General features: G+C 35.4%; 1 protein-coding gene across 1 annotated transcript; it reads right to left on the reverse strand.

Annotated features, from left to right (window-relative positions):
• Window positions 1-3371: 3371 nt before the first annotated feature.
• On the reverse strand, window positions 3372-22925 carry LOC127868896 (uncharacterized). The gene is made up of 5 exons (XM_052411037.1): window positions 22838-22925; window positions 11723-12120; window positions 10768-10887; window positions 5358-5495; window positions 3372-4830 (listed from the first exon to the last, which is right to left on the reverse strand). Exons 2-5 carry the CDS (start codon window positions 12036-12038, stop codon window positions 4589-4591), a joined length of 816 nt encoding a protein of 271 aa, XP_052266997.1. The 5' UTR covers window positions 12039-12120; window positions 22838-22925; the 3' UTR covers window positions 3372-4588.
• Between the last annotated feature and the right edge of the window lie 588 nt (window positions 22926-23513).

Genomic DNA, 23513 nt, shown 5'->3' on the forward strand with positions numbered 1-23513 from the left:
TAAGATGCTCTTGAAAGCGGTCCGGTAAGTATGGCAACGGACGCCGTACACTAACCAGTTTAGGCAGGAGTTTAAGAGGCCCATAGTTGATAATCAGCCCTTTGCCACTAGTAAGGAGTCGCTGCTCGCGGAATCGGGTATGAACGCATCCAGGCAGTAAGGTCCCCAAAACAAGATAAACAAGCCTGAAAGCATGAGCATGCTACTTGTGTGACACATCTCTCTACACATTCGCTGGTTATCTATGACGTTATCAACGTTGCGGAACCTTCGGATAGATTTTCGTGCAATTCGATCAATAACAATGAAGAAGATCGTGCTCGCCAACAAGCACACAATGATAACAACAGGACATGAATGTTGTTTAAATCGTGCTGTAATCTTTTAAATAATATTGTATATATTTTTCGATTTTTCCAAGACGTTTTATTATTTGTCTGAGATATGCAATGTGAAAAAAAATACGCTGAATAACCTTTAGTATCATTATGAACAAATAAGTTGATACAAAATAGCAGCGTTAATGAAATTTGGATTCTTTGTCACGGTGTGAGACGTGAGGTTTGTCATGTATTGCATGATGTATATATTCTGAACACACAACTGACACAGGCGCATTCAGCGTATTTACCTTCCTCTGTGATCACATGCACAATAAGTATGTTCGTCAAATGTGAGCGAAGTCCATCAAGCAGCAAGATAAGTTGAATGTACAAGATTTATGTAGTTACGTCCTCTTTGTTATTGGTCTTTACCAAAATAATTTATAATCACTTTCCGCTTGTATCACATTAAGAGTACATGTATATTTAATATGTTGAGCATATTCTTTTATGAAAAGGCCTCATTTCATCATTTCAAAATTGATATTTCTATACTCGTAAACATGATTTCTCATATCTCGTTAATGTAGTTTTGGCGTACGTGGTATAAACTGTTAGGTTTCATCATTTTTATAGATAAAGCATAAATCTATTTCCATTTGATCGCGCGGTAATTTTTTTATCAGCCCTTGCCATCCCTGTGCTCTCAGTACTTAAACAAGTAAACACATCACACTTATTAGACCATCAATGTCGCGCATTACCAAACACGACATTCCATGCTCACCAAGACAAATCAAACAATTCTTATGATACGAACATCGTGATAGCTCCACTTTATGTTGGCACAAATGGCGCTTCGGTAGAAGCAGATGACAGATTAAGCATAACAAAGGATTGGATTGTGAGTAGACAAAATTGTAATGTCTAATCCGAATAAACTTTAAATTATCGAGTGTCTTGTTCACTTATTGGATTTTTTAAAAATTGGTTTAAAATATAGTACATACATTTAATAACACAAGAGTTAAACAACACTAACGGTTGAGTATTACATATATATGAGTCTTCGTTTATGGACTAGCAGCAATCGGAATTGACGAGAGTTCAATTCGTTTACAGCGCTTTTCAAACTGTTCCACATACTTGTCGCAAACAAGTGGGCCAAATTTTCTTGGTAGGTTACCCGAGTCCTCAGGTAGTAAGACAGTTTTAAGCAGAGTTTGTGGTGTTTCCGTACTTTGCTAAGCAAGTTGCGTGATGATTGAACAATAAATGTGGTTACATACTGTTCACAATAATTCAATACACAATATAAGAAAACCTGCCCTATCCTATGGCCGCCATGTTTTTCAGAGGAATAACTAAGTTTTTGATCCCACGTGAACCTTCGAATCCTCTTTGAGACCAGCTTTATTAAAAATTGGTTATAAATACGATATTTTAAGTAAGCACGCGGTACAACGAAATAAAGAGCGAATATTAATACAAAATAAACGCGATTCACTTTTGGCTGGAAAGTACGCGCATTTTAAAACTTATAAAAGTTATAAAGGGTATAAAACGGCGAAAATACGTGTCAAGGCACCGACGTCGCCATCTTGTGTGTCACGTGATGACGCCATGTGCAGTTGTTCACTAATACCTCTACTATCTTTCTGCCTTTTGGAAAGCAAGACTTGCACACACCATGATATGCACCAATACATTTTTTCAATCTTCATTCACGCACATGAAATTTTATTTATCAATGAATATGCGTAAATACCACTATTTCTGTTAAAATGGTTATTTTCCCACACAATGGACATAAAGATTTGCGTACTTTTTTAGCGTCTCCGCTACTTTTGTTGTTGTTCATACGTTGCTAACTTCAGCAAGTGATATTCGTGGGGGAAGTGGTTACTGTGCGTGGAGAGGTGCTCAAAAAGAAAAGAAAGGACTGCGCGAAAGATGGACGTCATTGTGTACACAGTTGTCTCTTCTCAACTAACCTGAGTTACTAGGCACTACTTTCAAGATGGATACAACCTCACCAGGAATCGTTGAAACGTATGTTAATTTTATGCAGTAACTATATTTGTTATGGAAATACTATGCTTTTTATGATTTGGGAATAGAGCCAGGACTTCCACTTTTGGCGGAAACGTATCAACAAAACTGCAAAAGTAATTATTTTACTCTGCCGCGGATATATTTCAGAGCATGCACATTGGAGAAGTGTGATTACGCGTCCGTAAACAGATAACAGTTTTGTATGTTAACGAAGTGACCTCACGGCTTTTAGTATTCATGACGGTTTTAGGTTACATCATACTTGATAATTGAGATACTCTCTAACAATTGAATACATCTTCATTTACTGGAAGACATGTTTTCAGTCAACGACATGGAATGTTGTTATTTCATTAACCTGTGTGCAGGAAAATAATTGGTGTTAACTAAGAAATCACTGTCACGTTTTAAGGTTGGAGACTACACCGTGAAACTTGCGCGAAGGCGGGTAACACGAAACTTAAAGTACCCGAAAAACTGAATTTTGATGCGTTCCACTTCCTTCTTACTTTTCACATGGAAGACCTATTTTATTTCTAAAATGTATTCAGCCTATAATAATTTATGAGAGCAGATATAGAATATTTATGGGGTCCGTACGTGCAACATGTTGATATTTTTTACTAAAGTTGAATTGAACTAATATTAATTAGTATATTGTGATCTTTGTTGTAATAACTAAATAAAATATATGATTGCAGAGATATATCTGCCTCTATCCAAACATCTGGTGTTCTCGTGATGCACAGACAGCCTAGTCGTATTATTGTTCCCAAACACTTTAAAACACTAAAACAACTAATAGTTGTTTTTTTTGCTTTAATCGTCAACAACGCTCACGGCAATAATATTCAATATAAATATGAATAAAGTTTAATGGAGATATATCACGTGTTTAAGTAATAAATAAATAATGAACATAAAGACTCTTGCAAATCAGAATTCAAAAGGAACGTGCATATTACGTTACAATCGCCAATGCTCAAAGGAACGTGCATATTACGTTACAATCGCCAATGCTCATGCCAAGCCCAAAAGACAATATACTACATCGAACTGAGTTATAATACAACTGTATACTAGATAATGATTCACAATTATAAGCCATTGGTTTCCAAAGAATGACTTCATGAGCCAGTTCCACGAAGCCCAGGCATGCACTGGATCATTAGTATTATGAATAGACAGGTATATCTTTGATAAATGCGAAAATGTCAAAAGGTGTAATGTACGAAAATATAAGTATAAAACAAATATGTTATGTACACTCATTATTAATTTGTAACCAATCACCATTATTCGTTAGGTTTTAGAGAACAAATACATCACCATTTTTCAATCAGTGACCCAATCCGTTGAAATCAAATTGTATTATTATTATTACAATTTGCATAACAAACTTATATCATCTTTCGCCCAGGAAGTGCTTTTCAAATCCCTATATATGTATATAAAATGGTGACACGATTTCACATTTGTGAAAAGATATAATTATCTTTATGCAAAAGCAGAAACTTTCGAAGCGTTTATCTCTTCCAGAACTTTAGCTTTATATAGATGAACACTCATAATCCTAATATCTCTTTATTTAACAACTTCAACTAGTAGTTCATACGAGAAATTGTTCTGAATGTATGTGGTGAGAGATTGGCTTTATTAGTTTGAACGAAACAAAACATGTGAATGTGAGCCAATGTGTTCAAGTGGCGGTTTCTGCATTTGAACTGATAATTATATTAATCATATGTATATTCATGAAATGAAGACTTAATAATATAATTGCTGTTTTCCTCCACACCTTTCATGCTAAAATCTATATTGCCTCCTGAATATAATCGGTTTCCAAGTAAAACTTACAAATGTGTTAATATGTGCATAGAAAATTGCCATAAATATGTGTTTCTGCCTTTGCCGACCATGAGTAAAATCAACTGTGATTATTACTAATATTGCAGGAAAAGCAAAAAATCACATTTCAAGAAACAGTAATGGACGTAGAAAAATATCCGTTCAGTCAATACTTGAACTTTAACGATTGAAAAAACTGATAGTACAAAACGAGTGAACACAATCGTAAATATGTACATACATATGTGCACTACGACCAAAGACCTATAGAATACATGTATTCTATAGGTTTTTGCTACGACATAACAACGGTATAAAGGCAATCAACTAGAATCCCCTCCCAGATGTCGACATAACAGAGTTTAAGATTTAATCACTCGGAAGGCTCTAGTAATGAAAAACCACAGTCCACTTGCAACGAGGCAGATAGCGACCCCTACCCAGGAAAATGGAATCGCCCATCCAATCGAAACAGTCCTGGCTGCGCACGCAACATCCGGAAGTTGAATGAACACATTTATATCATTTTCGAATGAATAACACTGATATTTTTCATAGTACATCTTCGTTTGAAAAATTGTCAATCCGAATATTGAAAATAAACCTGAAAAAAACATACACACAAACTTTAAATAATAAGTGTTCCAGTCTGACCATATCAGGGGCAGATTCAGAGTTTAGAAACGGTTCAATATTCCTCTGACCTATGTGAAAAATCTCTTAAAACGATTTAGCTATATACTTTCTAAACATGTTTTATAAAATTAAGAATAAAACCGATAGATTTAACTCGTGCATTTAATTCGCAACACAGCGTACTTACTGTCATACAATAAAATGGGGGAAACTTGACATAAAGCGTGTGCGTCAAATATCGTCCTAGATTATCTTTTGCAGTTTGGACAGGCTAACCTAAGACGACACTGTTTGACTAGACGGATTTTTATGTAAACAATATACTTAATTAAAAGAATAAGAGATACAAGTACAAGGGTTTACAATATATTCAAGGGTCTTGGTCAGCAAACGTTTGTCATAATTTGTCAACAGGCGCAGTTCGAATTGCGCGCGCTGGCCCGGAACGACATTTTAAGAGCACATGCACTCAACACAATTAATGACGCCACCTACCCGCCATGCAGTAGAGAACCCCTGTCACCATGAACGCCGATACCTGCTTCTGTATGATGGCAAACGTGCCAACGGCCGCCGCCGCTACAAGGGCGGTTACGCTGACGATGAAACATGCGGCGGCAGAGTTCTGCATTCCTGCGGGATAAACGGAAGTTTTCGTCACTTGTTTGCAAAGGGAGTAGTTAAAACAATGGCCAATGGAAATATCTTCTTAATTTTTCAAGTTAAAGGGGCCTTTTCACAGATTTTGGCATGAATTGAAGTCTGTCGTTAAATGCTTTATATTGTTCAATGTCAAATTTTGATCTTAAAAACCCTAGTAAAAAAACAAGAATAAAATTAAACAAAGAAAAAAGTTACCCTCAACTGGGCTCGAACCACTGACTCAGGGATACAAGTAATCGCTTAGACCACTCGACCATACGTGCTGACACAATGAGTGATGTATTTTATACTTTATGTAAGCAACCCTCGTAGCATCCCAAAATATAATTACAACAACATAACAAACATAACAACATACCTCTCCAGATTATTTAATCGTTTCGCGTTGCAACGCTTTATCATTTTCATGTTGTTAAATCGTCAAAAGATGCATATAATGGATATTTAATTTAGAGCATGGCAAATGCTCATTATAACTGTTTCCTCACAACTATCATACGGACAGATGGAATAGTAGCCTGATATGCGGATGCGGATACGGACAGATGGAATAGTAGCCTAGTATTCCATCTGTCCGTATCCGCATCCGCATATCCGCATCCGCAAAAAAATAGAACCAGTTGAAATGCACTGCGCTTATTCCATTCATCCGCATCCGCATATCCGCACGCGCAATAGGCGTCCGCAAAAGAACGCTATGTGAGCATTCTGATGCGGATGCGGACAAGATACGGACGGCATTTAGCACAATGAGGGAAGCTGTCATCTAAAAAATCAACTGAAAAACTTATCGAATTCGTGAAAAATTACCCGGAATTATACAACCAACGCAGTTCTGCATATCGGGACTCTGATTTCACTTCAATTGTTTGGAAAAGCATAGCCAAGGCACGATAAGAAGATGTTTCCGTTATTTACCATTTGCATTCGTTTACAGACAGAATGATGATTTGTACCTTATATCTGCTGAAATTCACGCTTGCCCTCCATAATAACTATCTCCATTATAATTTTCAGTTGTATCCATATAATGTATGTATTTTTAGAGCGTGATACGTTCGACGTATGCGGATAAATGGAATATAGCGTCCGTATTATGATTTTGCGGATACGGATGCGGATAGATGGAATACTTGCCTTAGGCTGATTTCATCATTTAATACGAACTTGATTCATTACTTATGTATTTTTACGAATGAATAAACTACGGATTATTTGTGAGGTATAGTAAACCAAATATTGACTCTTGTTTGACATAGCGTTTTGTCAAACCTTACTGTAATTAAACAGTACAGTCTCGGTCGACCGTGTTGCCTCACTTTAACTTAACCCTGTACTAAATCAATATTTATGTATGGGTTATATCATTATCAGTTACTTCATATTGATTACCAGCAATATGGTATTATTATTATTATTATTATTATTAATTATGAATGTGGTCTGCGGTCGGTTTATTGATACAATAACAACACGCATTAACGTCAACAAATTGTTGCGAAATCTGTTAATTGAGTTTGTATTGTGTAGGATTTATAGCACACGATTTATGGCGTTCTTGCAGACTGCAGAGTTTATAGGTAACATTTGGTCAGCATTTAACATGCTCTGTTCATAATATACGATATATACAATCCGCGGTTGGTTTGATTATACCAGTATAGAGTATAGATTTTAACCCATTTATGCCTAGCGTCTAGAAAAAAGCCTTGGCAAACAGCGTAGACCCAGATGCGGCGTCTTATCATGATCTGCGCTGTTTGCTGAAAGGAATTTCTGTAAGAAATATTCTAAATATAGAAATAAATATACTATACATCCCCAATTTTGGAAATTAATTGATCCAATTTAGAAGGATGGGAGAGTCCAGTATACAGTATAGATTTTAATTGTATACCACTCGCGTGTATGTCACAAATACATACATATACGGAAATAGTCTTTGCTATTACCGCTGTTTTCGGTTTTCGTATCAGACAGAACTAATTTTTAAGTCAAAACAAACGTTTGATCGTTTTTATTTTTGGCAATCATCGTTATTTTCCGTAAGGCCTAAATTAAAATTGAGTTTGTTTGCCCTTTACCGACCGACCCACTTTTTACCCCCCGACCCAAAAATTTTTATTGCGATTTCTGAAAACGTATTTTTTTTATTTTCGTTTTTTTCGACGATAATAAAAGAGCCGAAAGCAATATTTATTCATGCGCGTATTTCTATCCCTGTCTATTATTATCGCCCCTGACCGATCTAGGTCGCTCCGATGGTTGGAATTTCATACGCCCCAGAATAGACAGTAATACAAGCGTCTATAACCAGCATCGCGATCGGCGGTGTTCCGTGAAAATGGCCGAACGACATCATACTTAAGTATTGGTTCGCGAAAGTAGTCGGACATATACGAGTTTACGTTCGTTGTACACGTGTTGTTAACGTGATCCAAGATGGCAGACAATTAAAAGAAATAACGATGCTCAGCGAGGACAAATGACTATCGAATTTACGACGGACATCAAATAATTAGTATCGATTAATGAAAAGAGCGTGTCATTCTACGATGGAGCATAGGTTTTAGATACAAATAAAACTCTCTTTTTTGGAAATGTATGAACTGAATGTCACAGAACAAGTGATTAAGTGTTTGAACATTGGAATGCAGTCTACTCGCAAAGAAAAATACATCTAACAGTTACAGGATTATCTTTCGAAAATGCAAATTAAAAGACAAACATGATTTGATTTATATGCAAGTGGATCTGTGTTTAATCAGATTCATGTGCATATTCTGCTTTATTATGTTTGCCACACTAAACAGTTTACTGTAATGGCATGTTAGTGAAATGGATATGTAAAGGTAAACTTATTTAATTTATTTATGTCTCTTGGCTAAATACATCGACAACACTCAAGTATATATGTTTAAAGCGTTAGTATATCCACAAACTGAAACTAACACCCTTAATTTATTTCCTCAAATCAAGTTTTCATGCTTATGTTAGTTGCAATAATACAACTCCCAGCTATTGACCCTCTGAGCTGTACGTATGTACTCATAAAAGCTCAGAGCATTCAAGAAGAAATAATGCTTTATAATAATGTTCAGTTTGCCCTTTTATGAATTTACTTTTCCATGCTGAGACTATGCACTAACCGGTCAAACACTTAAAATTGAGGCCTGTAAAAATTTCAACTGGCCTGTGAATTGTTTCTCCTGGTAGGCAAGTCTGGCCTGTAAAATGTGACGGTCTTTCGCCATGTCTGAATTTTTCCATTAAAGGCTTTGGGCTGTCTTTCTACACTTCTTCAATGCTTGTTGCATGCTAATTAAGCCCAATTTAAGGGAAAGGTTTAAGTTAAAAATAAAAGCTGTCTGGCTGTTAAATAATTACAAATGCATTTGAGCAATTAACATCATATTATAATGAACAAATATTTGATGTAATAACACACAAGCATGCATTTGATATTAATATATGCAAGAAACAGCAAACAAGATAATGTTAAGCTACATAGGGCTTCGTACACTGCAACAGTGCTTTAATAAAAGTGTTTTAAATATTCATAGACTATTAGTGTATTAAAAATATAATTTCTCAAATAAAATAAAATAATTTTCCTACCTACCTACCCACCTGTAAAATTTAGGGTCGGTAAAGGGCAAACAAACAATATTTTAATTGTGGCCTAAGGCATTGCTCACTTCACGTTGAATCGCTTGTGATTTGTTAAAGTATTTAAGAATTAATTTGCCGAAGTTATATAATAGACGATATATGTCACTTGTATAATGTAGAAGGTGACATGATAAACGGTTTTAACACTATAGGCCTACTATTGGGACCGTCAATCACAAACGACGAAAAAAGAACAGTTCTAAAATAGCGTATTTTGTTACAATTATTAGTTTATATTGATTGAAATATCACAACTAGTATATTACATTACTTGAAAAAGTTGTAAAGTTTTCATATTTTCAGTATATTCGGTAATAAAAGTTTACTGGGTACGTCTACCAGGTAACTACCAGTTAACTATATATAACGCAGGTAGATTGATCATCATCGTCAAGTGGCAAACCCAGGAATGCAAATTGTGCATGCGTAGTGAATTGTACACGGTCAACACGGTTTGATAGCACTATACTGTTGTTAAAGGATACACGGTCATATAACACCATACTAGTGTAAATTCGTTTACTTTAAACTATTAACAGCGGCAAAATAATTCTTCATACCATGGTGTGTTGTTGACTCAAGTATCATCGTCCGATATGCTAAGCTTTTTGTGCGATACAGATTGGAACGTTCTTAGAACAGCATACAGGCATAATTTTCTATATTCATAGATATCAACATAAGTTTCTCGGCCATATTTTCGCACAGCTATGTCTAGTTAAGAAGACCAATACACATCTTATTACATTATAGCTCCTTAAACTGATGATTCGGTGGCGCTTATGGTCTTACCTATAAAGCATACATGGTTGGTTGGAAATAGTTAATCGGTGAGGATGAAATGTCAAAAGGGCAAACCGGATTAACTTTCTCCTTTCCGGCACATCTCGTGTATTAAAATGTATCCTGTGTTCTTCCCACTCTATACACTTTATTTCGTGTTGATCAGAAAAACAGAGTTATTCGGAATGCCATTTGCTCATAATGCCACTATTTAATGTTATTGTTGTAAAAAATACAACATTAAAAATACAAATAGCAGGGGAATCATGAAAATCAAGTCCGCATATGGAACGAGAGATCGCGGGTTTTATCTTTATATAAAATGTATACACAATCACCCGATACGACTCGGGTTAAACTGTTCAAGAGGCCTTAGGTAAACGGAGTTATGCTGTTCGGGCAGGCAATTGTATTACCATCATGCCATTTGGTATGGGGTTAGCCTCTTGATCAGTGTAACTCGAGTCGTATTGGTTGAAACATTTGGATGTTGTTGTTTTTTAATTTACAAAAAAACACCTGGTAAATCACATCGTCATTATACATTAATGAGTCGCGCTCTGAGAAACAAGGTGTTCAATAAATGTGCGTAAAGTGTCGCCAGAGATTAGCCTGTGCCGTCCACACAGGCATATCAGGAACGTCACTCTCCGCCTGAACTGGATTTTCGTCAATAAGAATCTTCTTTTCAACGAAAATTACAAAGCGGAAAGGGTCGTCCCTGATTAGCCTGTACGGACTGCACAAACTGTACGCACATGCATTAACATTTTGTGGCACTACTCACGTCCTACGCTCTTCATCATATCCGGTAGTAAGCTGTACTCCTCGTCGTACTCCGTCATGAACGTGTAGCAGCGGTTCACTGACGTCTTCGTTAATGTCTTGATACGTTGTCGGGCATCGTCTAGACGACGTTGACAGGAAAAAATTACCACATGGCATACATTATTGTTTGTGTTGAACAGTAATTGCATATGAAGTTTCTAAGCATATTCTAATTTTCAAATTTGTTAAAAATAACGTTTCCAATGTTTTAATTGGCTAATAACTCTTGTATGACCGATTGCCTTGCTGCCATACAAATACATAATATACACGTTTGCAATTGTTGTCCTTCATAGGCTGTCAGGTTAGCGCAGTGGTTGGTTAACGTGCTTCTCACTAACGTAATCGACCCGGGTTCAATCCCCGAAGCATCATACTTTGTTTTAAGGTCAACAACCGGTCAGGTTGGGTTTTCTTCCGGGTAATGATGTCTTCAATTCGTCGGATATGTATAAGTTGGATATATGGCCATGACAAAAAGACACTAACAATAAAGTCATTATCTTTGTATAGTCCCAGGACGATTTTGTAAACCGCGAATGCGAAAATATACGTTCGTGTATATTACAATTTACCTTAATTTTATTCATCAATATAGTATGTATTAATGTTCTCGGCGTTATAACATATATAAATGTATTTGCTTTTTTCTCATTACTGTATGTCAATTGTTCAAATGTGATTGTTATTTTATTATCATGATAATGACGATGATAATGATGATGACAACGACGACGACGATGATGATGATGATGATGCTGCTGATGATGATGTTGAATTTAAAAAGGTTTTATTGTGGTTAAATCAATACGAAAATTAACTATTTTTGTAATGATAATAATGAGGTTTTATCTTATTGCATGGCATAATTTCTTCGGCATCAAACACCGTGTGATAGATGAAAAAACACCTACCTGACAACATGTCACATTTTTTCCACGGGCCATAATAAGTATCGAACAAAAAGAACTTGTCTACTTGGGTCGTCTGCGAGCCGTTCGACAAGCCTACATATGTTCTCCGCTGTAAAATACTGAAGTCACCATCGGACGACGCCAGAGTGCAGAAGTACTCCGAACTTGCGTTTATATCCGAGTATTTTGCCAATGACGTCAGAACATAAGTCACAGTTTCCCAGGAGTCAACTGACACACTGATGGTGATGAACAAACTCCCGAGCACCCCAGCGAGCACGGCGCCGCAGACGAACAACATCAAAGATGACGTCATCGATAGCGTCACTAAATCAGACCAGTGGATGGAAGCTCGGATTCAATAATTAATATAACCCATCGTTACATAGTATTTCCAGCTGAAATTGAATAAGACAATACTATTAAACAAGATAAAAAAAACGCCGCAAGTAACTATAATAAGACCAAACTGTTCTGAGCAAAGCGTGTTCATTAGCTATCACAGCAGCCATTAATGAAAAAAAATCAGTTAATTATTAACAGCACTGGTTGGAATGACGTAAATAAGTTATATCTGGTCAGTTTTAAAATCGACTTAAGTAGAAAGAGTCGCACAAATAAGAACTGCGCTGCTGCAACAGTGAACATACATAAACATCGATTCGTATATAAATAGAATATTATCGATAAATATTGAATACTATAAAACTTCCAGCAACTGTAATAGGCAAGTAAATACTCCAAACGAACAATACTGCCGTCTGGTTATATTTGTTTAGGATAAAAGCATTTATTGAATGTCGTACTATAGAAAATTCCTTTTAAAGTCGATAAAAGGGAAGAACCATTGAAGTCGATTATTGACACCACTCGACGTATAGGAACCCGGTAATATAAACTGAAACTCACGCAGCGTGAAACGCATATAAATCGCGTCATTAAAAAATGGACCCTATGTCAAATGCGACCAGCGAAGCCCCGGACAAGCCTGCGCATCCGCTCAGTCTTATCAGGAGCTACCCTGTCCGCTAATGAAATATTGCATGACTTCATAGAGGACAGGGTAGCTCTTTGCCAGTCTGTGCAGATCCAGGAGGCACATTTTTGCACGACACTGCTCAATTATAACGGGGTCGATGTACATAAACCAACGTGCGACATGATTGCGAAACAATATTATCTTCTGCCCTAAAAACACAATCCTTGTCTTACAATACTACCACATACATCAATGACACAATTTCAACTCGTAAAATGTATAAAATAGCATAGTCACATAACATTTATTTCAATTTTCGTGATTTTAAAGATGTTTGATCAACCAAAGTATACGTTCTTTATAAAAGAAGACTCTTAATCCAACCCCCACGAGGTAATAACGGACATTTGCATTCGTTCAACTCTTAATCCAACCCCCACGAGGTAATAACGGACATTTGCATTCGTTCAACTCTTAATCCAACCCCCACGAGGTAATAACGGACATTTGCATTCGTTCAACTCTTAATCCAACCCCCACGAGGTAATAACGGACATTTGCATTCGTTCAACTCTTAATCCAACCCCCACGAGGTAATAACGGACATTTGCATTCGTTCAACTCGGCAACATGCTGATTGTTTGTGAAACAGTAATTCTCAACCTATTTGTTAATAAAACAAGATAAGTATTGATGCAAAGCATCAAAGGGCGTCGGGAATTTCAGTGTAAAAGGCACTCAATGAAGTTACATGGAACGAATTGTTTTCTACTGTAAATATTAATATATTGGCCGATTATTTTTTACAAAATAGAAAAAGATACTGGTACAACCATTATCTATGATTGTGTATTATATACCCCCAAATAACCATTATCTATGATGTGTTATAACCCCAAAATAACCATTATCTATGATTTTGTGTTGTAACCCTCAAATATTTCATAGCTCATTTTATTTACATTGGTTTCCTTTTTTTTACTGGCATCCGTGTGCAGTTTTAATTAATGGAACAGAACTGTGTAGGTTTAAAAAAATCTGCTTCATCGTGTAAGCGTAATTTCATATTTTTCTCAACTTCAAGGGGAGATGATTCTGAATTTATTCTTACGTTGCTCATTTACGATAGGGGTTGAGTACTCATTGATATGAAAACACTGTAAAAGTTTTAATGTGTTAACGACCCCCCCCCCCCTCTCACACATATATTTCATGGGCATAATAACAACAAAAAATGGTTACAATAAAACAGCATATTTATTTAAACTAAAATGTCTACATCAAAACAAAAAGTTAACATAGAACACAAATAAAATAATTTGATTCTACTGGGGCTCGAACCTTGGGCCTCTCACATGTGAAGCGAGCGTGTAACCACTACACTACGGAACGGCTTGAAAAATCACCTTCTAACTAAGATATTAATAAGCTATTAATAGTCGGTTTAAATGTAAGCCCGGAAGTTTAAACGCTGGATAGTGAGTGGGGTTAAAGGTCCATACCAAAGGGTCCATACCATACCATACCAGATACGGGTAGGCCTGCGGCCTTCTATATGTGTTTCTTAAAAAAAACCTGTAGGAGGACTTGATAGTAATGAGACTGGGGTGCTGTAGATAGATAGATAGATAGATAGATAGATAGATAGATAGATAGATAGATAGATAGATAGATAGATAGATAGATAGATAGATAGATAGATAGATAGATAGATAGATAGATAGATAGATAGATAGATAGATTTATTTCAATATTGTGCAAATAACATGGTTACAATAATGGTAACAACAATGCAATTAAAATATAATATATCGATTTTTAAATATAAATATATTGTTTACATATAAACAATTTATAAAAATAATAAATAAATAAATGTCTCATAATGTACCACATTAGTCACATCAATATCAAGGATAACACAAGAAAGGGGAATACGCCCCTTATTTCCATTGTGGTCCTCAATAGTGGTCTGACGTAGAGAGGTTAAAAATAATTTTATACTTAAATAAGAAGTGATCGATATGGAGCAAAAAGCACATATAAAATTTCTTCATTAAAATAAATGAGATTAAGATGAAAGACTTAAATGACTACAATGCTACTTAAAACTGGCAGGAACACAAGACAACTTTGCACAATATTTATTTACCTACGAAATCATATCACAGTATTGCAAAACATGTAGTAAAAATTTAACTAAAGATGGTTATAACTTTACAAATTAAAATATTGATCCCTAGTTGCTTTTTTAAACTGGGCAAGGCTAGACAGATTCCTTATATCAATAGGAAGAGAATTCTATAGGTGAGACCCAACATAAGAAAATGTCTTAGATCCAAAACCCTTAGCAGGTGGGGGCTGGGAAGATCCCTTTTCTCTGGATCTTGTATTGTACGAATGGACAGTTTCTTAAGGTTTAAAATATTTGACTCATATAATAAGGACTAAGACCTTTCATTGATTTATAAACATGACACAATGTAATTTGCTCAACTCATTTATAAACAGGTAACAAACCGAGGGACTTGGACCTCTGTGATGGTGCTCCTCAGTGATAAGAGGCTGCTTCCTTTATCAAGACTCATTATTACAATTAATAATACGTGTCGCGCTTCGCGCTCTATAGCGCATTTATTAGTAACTAGGTGGATGCTAGGATAGTGGAACAAAGAAGGTTTTAAGGTGTTTACGAACCGCCCCCCAACCACTCACACATATATTTCATGAGCATAATAAAAAAATGGTTACAATAAAACAGCATATTTATGTCTACTAAAATACTAAACTAAAATGTCTACATCAAAACAAAAAGTTAACGTAGAACACAAAATAAAATAATTTGATTCTACTGGGGCTCGAACCTAGAATCTCTCACATGTGAAGCGAGCGGGTACCCACTACACTACGGAACCGCTTGAAAAATCACCTTCTAAATAAGATATTAAGGTCGTGGGAGCCTAATGGGTACTTTTCCAGAAACACTCTTTGTTATAATTTCCACATAGTAAATTGTATATCACAACTAATTGCAAAATTTTAAAACTTTTTACCAGCCGGTTAATTGTTTATACTTGGTTGAATACACATACCCCTTGACTCGGTTGGGCGTTTTCTATGGATTTACCCTATATCCAAAATATATAGTTTTTTTGTAACGGGATATACATATATTTTGACAATTAACTTAATAAACGTACTCGACTGGATTTTGTTAGTAGAAACAGAATTTAAAAAGTGTCATTAAAAGAGAATTGTGCCTTTAATATCCAATAATATATGCACTTATCTGGATTAAAAGGGCAAAAACGACAACAAATGGTTCAGTGACAATAAAGTTTAATTACGTTTTATGTCACTTGTAGTGTGATGAAATGCATATTTTGGACATATTTATTTAACACAACATATTTTCTACACACGGAATGAATTTCAGGAAGTTTTACCGTTCCTATCTCAAGAAATTTTACTTTGAGTATGCCTACCCCAATTCATTTTCACGCAATGAATTTAAGTATAAATTTGTATATCACTTCTTTTTGGGGGTTTTCTTGTTGCTTATTAAAAGCTACAGTTAAAAACCATGACATGTGAAGAAATTTAGCTAACTTTGAATTAATATTGATATCATAATACATTAACAAGAGCACAGCATAACGGGTGCCACGCTCGGCTGCGAAAGCTTTTCCGAATTTTTTTTTAGAGGTCACAGTGACCTTGACCTTTGACCTAGTGACCCAAAATGGGTGTGGCGTGTAGAACTCATCAAGGTGCATCTACATATGAAGTTTCAAAGTTGTAGGTGGAAGTACTGTGATGTTAGAGGCAAAGTTAAAGTTTTATATTAGAGGTCACAGTGACCTTGACCTTTGACCTGGTGACCAAAAAGTGGGTGTGGTGTGTAGAACTCATCAAGGTACAAGAACAAATGAAGTTTCAAAGTTGTAGGTGGAAGCACTTTAATGTTAGAGGCAAAGTTAAAGTTTTATATTAGAGGTCACAGTTACCTTAACCTTTGACCTTGTGACCCAAAAATGGGAGTGGTGTGTACAACTCATCAAGGTGCATGTACATATGAAGTTTCAAAGTTGTAGGTGGAAGCACTGTGATGTTAGAGGCTAAGTTAAAGTTTTATATTAGAGGTCACAGTGACCTTGACCTTTGACCAAGTGACTCAAAAATGGGTGTGGCATGTATCACTCATCAAGGTGCATGTACATATGAAGTTTCAAAGTTGTAGGTGGAAGCACTATGATGTTAGAGGCAAAGTAAAAGTTTTATATAAGAGGTCACAGTGATCTTGACCTTTGACCTAGTGACCCAAACATATGTGTGGCGTGTAGAACTCATCAAGGTGCATGTACATATGAAGTTTCAAAGTTGAAGGTGGAAGCACTGTGATGTTAGAGACAAAGATCAAGTTTTATATTAGAGGTCACAGTGACCTTGTCCTTTGACCTAGTGACCCAAAATGGGTGTGACGTGTAGAAGTCACACCAACAACCAAAGTTGTAGGTGGAAGCACTCTAATTTTAGAGCCAATGTAAAGGTTTTAGCACGACGGCGGACGTCGGACGGCGGACGACGAAGAGGCTATGACAATACCTCGGAGTTTTCTCCGAAAACAGCCGAGCTAATAATACAATCATAAGGCCACCTAAAGTCAAAAGGCAACATATGAATACAGGCGCAGTTCACCACAAAATGTCAAAGTTGGCCCAATATTACGTAGCATAAAGATGTATAAGTTATCATGTTTCTTTAAACGTGTAGCACAATAATATACAACTTATATTTTAATAAAAAAAACAGCCAGATTAATGACAACTATATGTACATAATTTAGTATCAGTATAAAGCCATTGCGTGATTTTGACTGGCCGCGTGTCATTTGAAAGCCATATTATCTCGTTCCGTCACTTTTCGTCACTAAAAAACTGACCGATTTTAGGGACCACTTCAGATAAAATATTTTTTTTTGCGTTTGTGACTTTTGGTAGTCCCTCGTTGTTTTTAGCAATGAAAGTATCCCTAAAGTCATCCTCTCCGGAACTAGAAAATATGGCTTTCAAATGACACAAGGCCAGTCCATATCCCGCAATGTTTTCAGCTGTTGGTCGCTTTAGAGTTTCTCTATGCAATAGCACGTCTAACAATCTAATTTTCTTTGCCTTGAAGGCTTTTCATGACTTAAACAAACTGAATTATGGATTGCAGTAACAGTAAATATGTGGGCCATATTGTCAGTAATTTTACATGTTTTAAGCAAAGATCCCAGTGCCTCAACATCACCAGGAGCACGGTGGGCGTTGCAGGTTGCCTGGAGAAACCGTTCACTAGATCTTCCTGTTTGTGTGACTGTCCAGGATACGATATTTGAAAACCGGCAAAGAGTCAACAAGACTGCTTACACAACTACAAAACGTTTCAAAACAGTGTGTGTTCAGCAATGCACTAACCAAAACCGGAAAAATCAAACCTGCGCTTATTATGAGCAACAAAAATGGCTCTGGGAAACTTTGCAAGACACATCATACAATCATGTAGAGAAGTTTTTATTGATAAACTATCAACACGTCCACCATTTACACGCATTATGCAATGATTATCAACAGAGATGCCAATCACTTTCTGAGCTTCTGGAGAAATTGGCACTGTTGTCTTCACATATGTCAAGAACTTAAAACCAGTCTTCAAATGCACAGCAGCAATCTGAGTAATATCAGGCATTACTGTACCTCGAACTGAAATACAAAATTAAATTCACACAATGCTTATTTCATGAATTTTATAATTCCCCTTTAAGTTTCATTCTGACGCCTTATATGATCGTTGGTTATGAGAAAAATCAATTTTCAGCACAACAAGCACATTACATATTGACAAGTCGTTGAATTCAAATTATCGCTTATGAAACGAATTCACCATTTATATGAATAGCTCAGAATTTTAATATACCTATGCTCCTTCATAAGATTTATTACTAAAAGTAATGAATTTATTTAAAAAACTGTAATATTTGGAATAGCTTTTAATATTTATAATAACAATCACAAATATTTTTAATAATGTGTCTGCCCTGGGGTTCTAACCAAAAATCTTTAAAAAAAAAATGTAATTTTACCAAACTATGAACAAATTGTTACATGTTCATCCGGAATAGGAAATAAGAAGACAGTTGATGAGAAAAAATACTAAAATTTGGCACCAGAATAGTCAATAACATTGTATTAAAAGTTAGTTTTTACACTTACTCCATTTCTTTCTCATAATCATCAATGGCAGCCTTGTTAGACGACGCAGTTGAGATTTTCTTGATGGCTTCCCCAGCACGAGCCTCCATCGTCTTAAGATTTGCAATAAGCGTTATGTTTAGAGTGGTTAGGAAATTATTTACCTTCACCGGCCTGCCCAAACTGACTTCCATTGCTGAAAAGAGAATTTAAAATGATAAGAACATTAAAACGAAATAAGGCCGTAGTTACTTAATAATGACGTCACAATGTATTTTCATAGAATCAATTCGTATCATCACTACATAATCATTATTAAATAACATGAATGAGCAATCAATTGGATTTAACAACATAAATGCGAAACTAAATTTGAAAACTGAATATGATGGACACCGGAATGTTTGCTTATATATTACATGATAAACACATATTCACTGGAAATGACACTTGGAATGTTAAGGGGTCTGAAAATGTGTAAGAAGTTCAAAGATCAATGGCAATTGTACAATGATTACACATTGATAGAAATGGCAGGTTGAAAAATGAAGACATTCATACCTGTTCCAAGCTTGGTATTTACGTCAAAGCATGGCATTTCCCTGATCTTGAGATGGTGCTGCTTTCCATAAGCAACACGGTTAACTTCTCTATAGTCAGGGTTTTTACAAACAACGTACAAATAACCACTGAGGTCATTTTGTAGTTCGCCAACAATGTTATATATTGTCAAAGGAATGGGACACCGATTACAAAACTGACCATACTGTAATTTGTTTAGCAAAACCTCCAGCTCAACGAGTCAATCAATCTTCTTCCATCCTCCACTACTTCTGCTTACTCTTTTCATGCCATTTAGCAAATGCGAATAGATTAATAATTGTTATCGAACACAACGTTGTCGATCGGTGTTTGCTTCTTTTTCGATTTTGCAAATCGCTCGTTTTTATTTCGCACTTTCATTTCACTAAGAATATATCAACAACCGTGACGTCATGAACACAAATGTTGTATGAAACGAATTAATTTAACTTATATTTGTATTGCATAGTTATTAAATCTCAAAGAGATAAGCAAATTTAACTCTTAAATAAAAAAAATACAAATCTATTTCGTGTATTTAGTATAATTTCCGGACTTTACCGTAGATATCGCTTATAGCCGAAACGCTTTTCGAATACGGCGATATCGACCGACTATTCCGGACCCACTAGGCACCTACTGCCTTAATATGTGACTGTAGTGTAACGGTTATCAGTAAAGCAATAAACCGTGTAATCGCTGTCGTCTTGTAAAATTGAAGAAAATACGCGTTAACCAAAACTCGAACAGCAAAAGTCGGCGCTATTGTTAGAAAAACCACAAAATGAATATATTTTGATTACGTTTTGTCTTTATACAAAACCAGAAAGTTTCGCGTATTTGCCCAGTCCCTGTGATCTTTCCCCTGTGATCAGTTATTAATTAAAACAATTAGCTTGGCATTATTGGCAATAAATGTTGTAATAAATGTAATAGGCACAAATGCAGTACTTATTTACACTAATGTGCACAAAAAATAACCACTATGCAAGATATTCTTTAAACAAAAATATATACATTGATCCGTAAAATAACTTCTCCTCCCATAAAGCGAAAAAACCAACGCATTGCATACTAGTCGCCGCACTCCAGTGCGACGCCAACAACCGTAGTATATTTTGCAATACAAATTAAATACATGTGATAAGAGCATGTGATAAATTGTGATGTTCAAGAATACAAATACATTTTCCCCGTGAATGACCGAGGTAATGTACGTTATATTTGAAAAGAATGATTATTTTGTCTGCTAATTGTGATCTCATACAAAGAAATGTAAAATATAAATACTGAATATACAACCGGATAAAGAGACATCAAGTGAAATATAACAGATGCTCGAAGTCACGGTCTGTAACCTTTTATTGCATCTGCCTCTTTATTTTTTAGAGAACATGTATTCGACTAATTAAGTGTAGATTCGAAAATGCATACATAATTATTATATTTCTTTTTAATATAGTTAATAAGGAAGTTACGACGGTTTTGCATCCACATGTACAGTAAGCGGACAACACAAAGAATATAAACGTGAATATCCCATTTATGTTTAGTAAGCGGAAAATACAGAGAATAAAAACGTGAAGATCACATGTATGTTTAGTAAGCGGACACCACAAAGAATATAAACGTGAATATCCCGTTTATGTTTAGTAAGCGGAAAATACAGAGAATAAAAACGTGAATATCACATGTATGTTTTGTAAGAGGACAACACAAAGAATATAAACGTGAATATCCCATTTATGTTTAGTAAGCGGAAAATACAGAGAATAAAAACGTGAAGATCACATGTATGTTGTTAAGTTAGCAGAAAATACAGAAAATAAAAACGTGAATATCCCATGTATGTTTAGTAAGCGGAAAATACAGAGAATAAAAACGTGAAGATCCATGTATTTTTATTCAGCGGAAAATACAGAGAATAAAAACGTGAAGATCCCATGTATGTTTAGTTAGTGGAAAATACAGAGAATAAAAACGTGAATATCTCATGTATTTTTAGTAAGCGGAAAGTACATAGAATAAAAACGTGAAGATCCCATGTATGTTTAGTAAGCGGAAAATACCGAGAATAAAAACATGAAGATCCATGTATGTTTATTAAGGGGAAAATACAGAGAATAAAAACGTGAAGATCCCATGCATGTTTAGTGAGCGAATAATACAGAGAATAAAAACGTGATGACCCCATGCATGTTAAGTAAGCGGTAAATACAGAGAATAAAACGTAAATACCCCATTATGTTTTATAAGCGGAATATACAGATGATAAAAACGTAAAGATCCCATGTATGTTTAGTTAGCGGAAAATACAGAGAATAAGAACGTGAATAAGCCATGTGTTTTTAATAAACGGCTTATACAGAGAATAAAAACGTGAATAGCTCACGTATGTTCAATTAAGCGGAAAATACTGAGAATAAAAACGTGAATATCCCATGTATGTTTAAATAAGCGGAAAATTCAGAGAACAACAACGTGAATAACCCATGTATGTTTAAGTAAGCGGAAAATACAGAGAACAACAACGTGAAGATCCCCTGTATGTTTAATAAGCGGAAAATACAGAGAATAAAAACGTGAAGATCTCATGTATGTTTAATAACTGGAAAATACAGAGAATAAAAACGTGAAGATCCAATGTATATTTAGTTATCGGAAAATACAGAGAATAAGAACGTGAATAACCCATATATGTTTAGTAAGCGGAAAATAAAGAGAATAAAAACGTTAAGATCACTAATGGTGCATTAATTAATATTATATTAACTATTATATTATGTATATATAACATTATGTAATGTTGTACCGTTTGTAGGTCACGTATATATTAGTCATTCAGTAGCATTGATATAATTCACAAAAGCAAATAACCGAAGACGCTCACGTTTTCGTTTTCTGCAATATAAAACATACAGGTATTATGTAGAGAGAAAGAAATGTTTTGCACACTTGCTGAGAGAAATAAACATCGTTAGAAATTACTACGTTGGTTTGGTGTGTTTAGATTCCCTCTGTTTCCGTGCAAGTACAAGTACAATCCATTAGGCTTCTTAGAATTGCGCGTTTACCAAGCCATTTTCCATGGCAACACTAGCTGTTCAATAATGGGACGCAATCACCTGAGCAAACGATCTGATGCCATTTCAGCAAAAGTTATAGATTTTGTCTCATAAGACGAACAAGAAAGACAAACAATAGTTAGATTATGATGACAGGAACAGTTCGAGTTAGTGCTGAAATTAATTATATTCCTATGTTAAACGTATACACGAATATATGTATTACTGTTTAAACCGACATAAATGGCACACTGACCTTATATTTACGCAATATCTTGTATCCAATGACGATCTGTAGCAAACACACACTGGGAACCGTTTGCCACATTTTCTCTTCCAGTCATCCTGCTGTTATCGATATTCTGGCACAATAGCGCATGCGCAGTAAATTGTGACACGAAGTGACGTATTCAATGTTGATAGTCAGAGATACAAAGCAAAATCCAATAAACTGAATACTTGCCAATTTACCAATTGTGCGTCCTTTATTTAATGAATGTCGTCTTGTGAGCTCGATATCAAAAGACCGATAAATACATGTTAGACAGGCTTCGTGGGCCCGGAATAACTGTTCATACGAATTGAAGAAACACAAGGTTTTGCGGGCAATTTGCCCGATACATATCGGCTTCCACCTTTACATTACAGGTATGTGGGTCCAGCCTCGCTTCTAATGAGCTAACACGTTAGAAAGAAGAAGAGTTGTTACCGTGCCGTAGAGTAAATATACATGATTCAAAGAAACAAAAGGTATCTTTAAACAAGAATTACAACGTAGAATCTTCATATTTCTTTTAAAAAAAAAGTTTTTCAGACTTAATTTTTTAATAAAGTCAAGTCACCAATAGCGGAATACTAACTGCTTTTCGTCCTTTATTTATTAAACAAAAGTCTTTGACTTTACCTCCGTGAATAAAGAACAATAGTTCATG

Source organism: Dreissena polymorpha, chromosome 2 (genome assembly GCF_020536995.1).
Source record: "Dreissena polymorpha isolate Duluth1 chromosome 2, UMN_Dpol_1.0, whole genome shotgun sequence".
Lineage (NCBI taxonomy): Eukaryota > Metazoa > Mollusca > Bivalvia > Myida > Dreissenidae > Dreissena > Dreissena polymorpha.

Bases quoted from the DNA above. Each gene is read 5' to 3' on its own strand.
- LOC127868896 (XM_052411037.1), bottom strand. From the start codon at position 12,038: ATGACGTCATCTTTGATGTTGTTCGTCTGCGGCGCCGTGCTCGCTGGG. The intron at 10,888-11,722 runs GTAGGTGTTTTT...AACGTCGTCTAG, and splicing joins AAAATGTGACATGTTGTCAG to ACGATGCCCGACAACGTATC. The intron at 5,496-10,767 runs GTGAGTAGTGCC...TTTATCCCGCAG, and splicing joins TATGATGAAGAGCGTAGGAC to GAATGCAGAACTCTGCCGCC.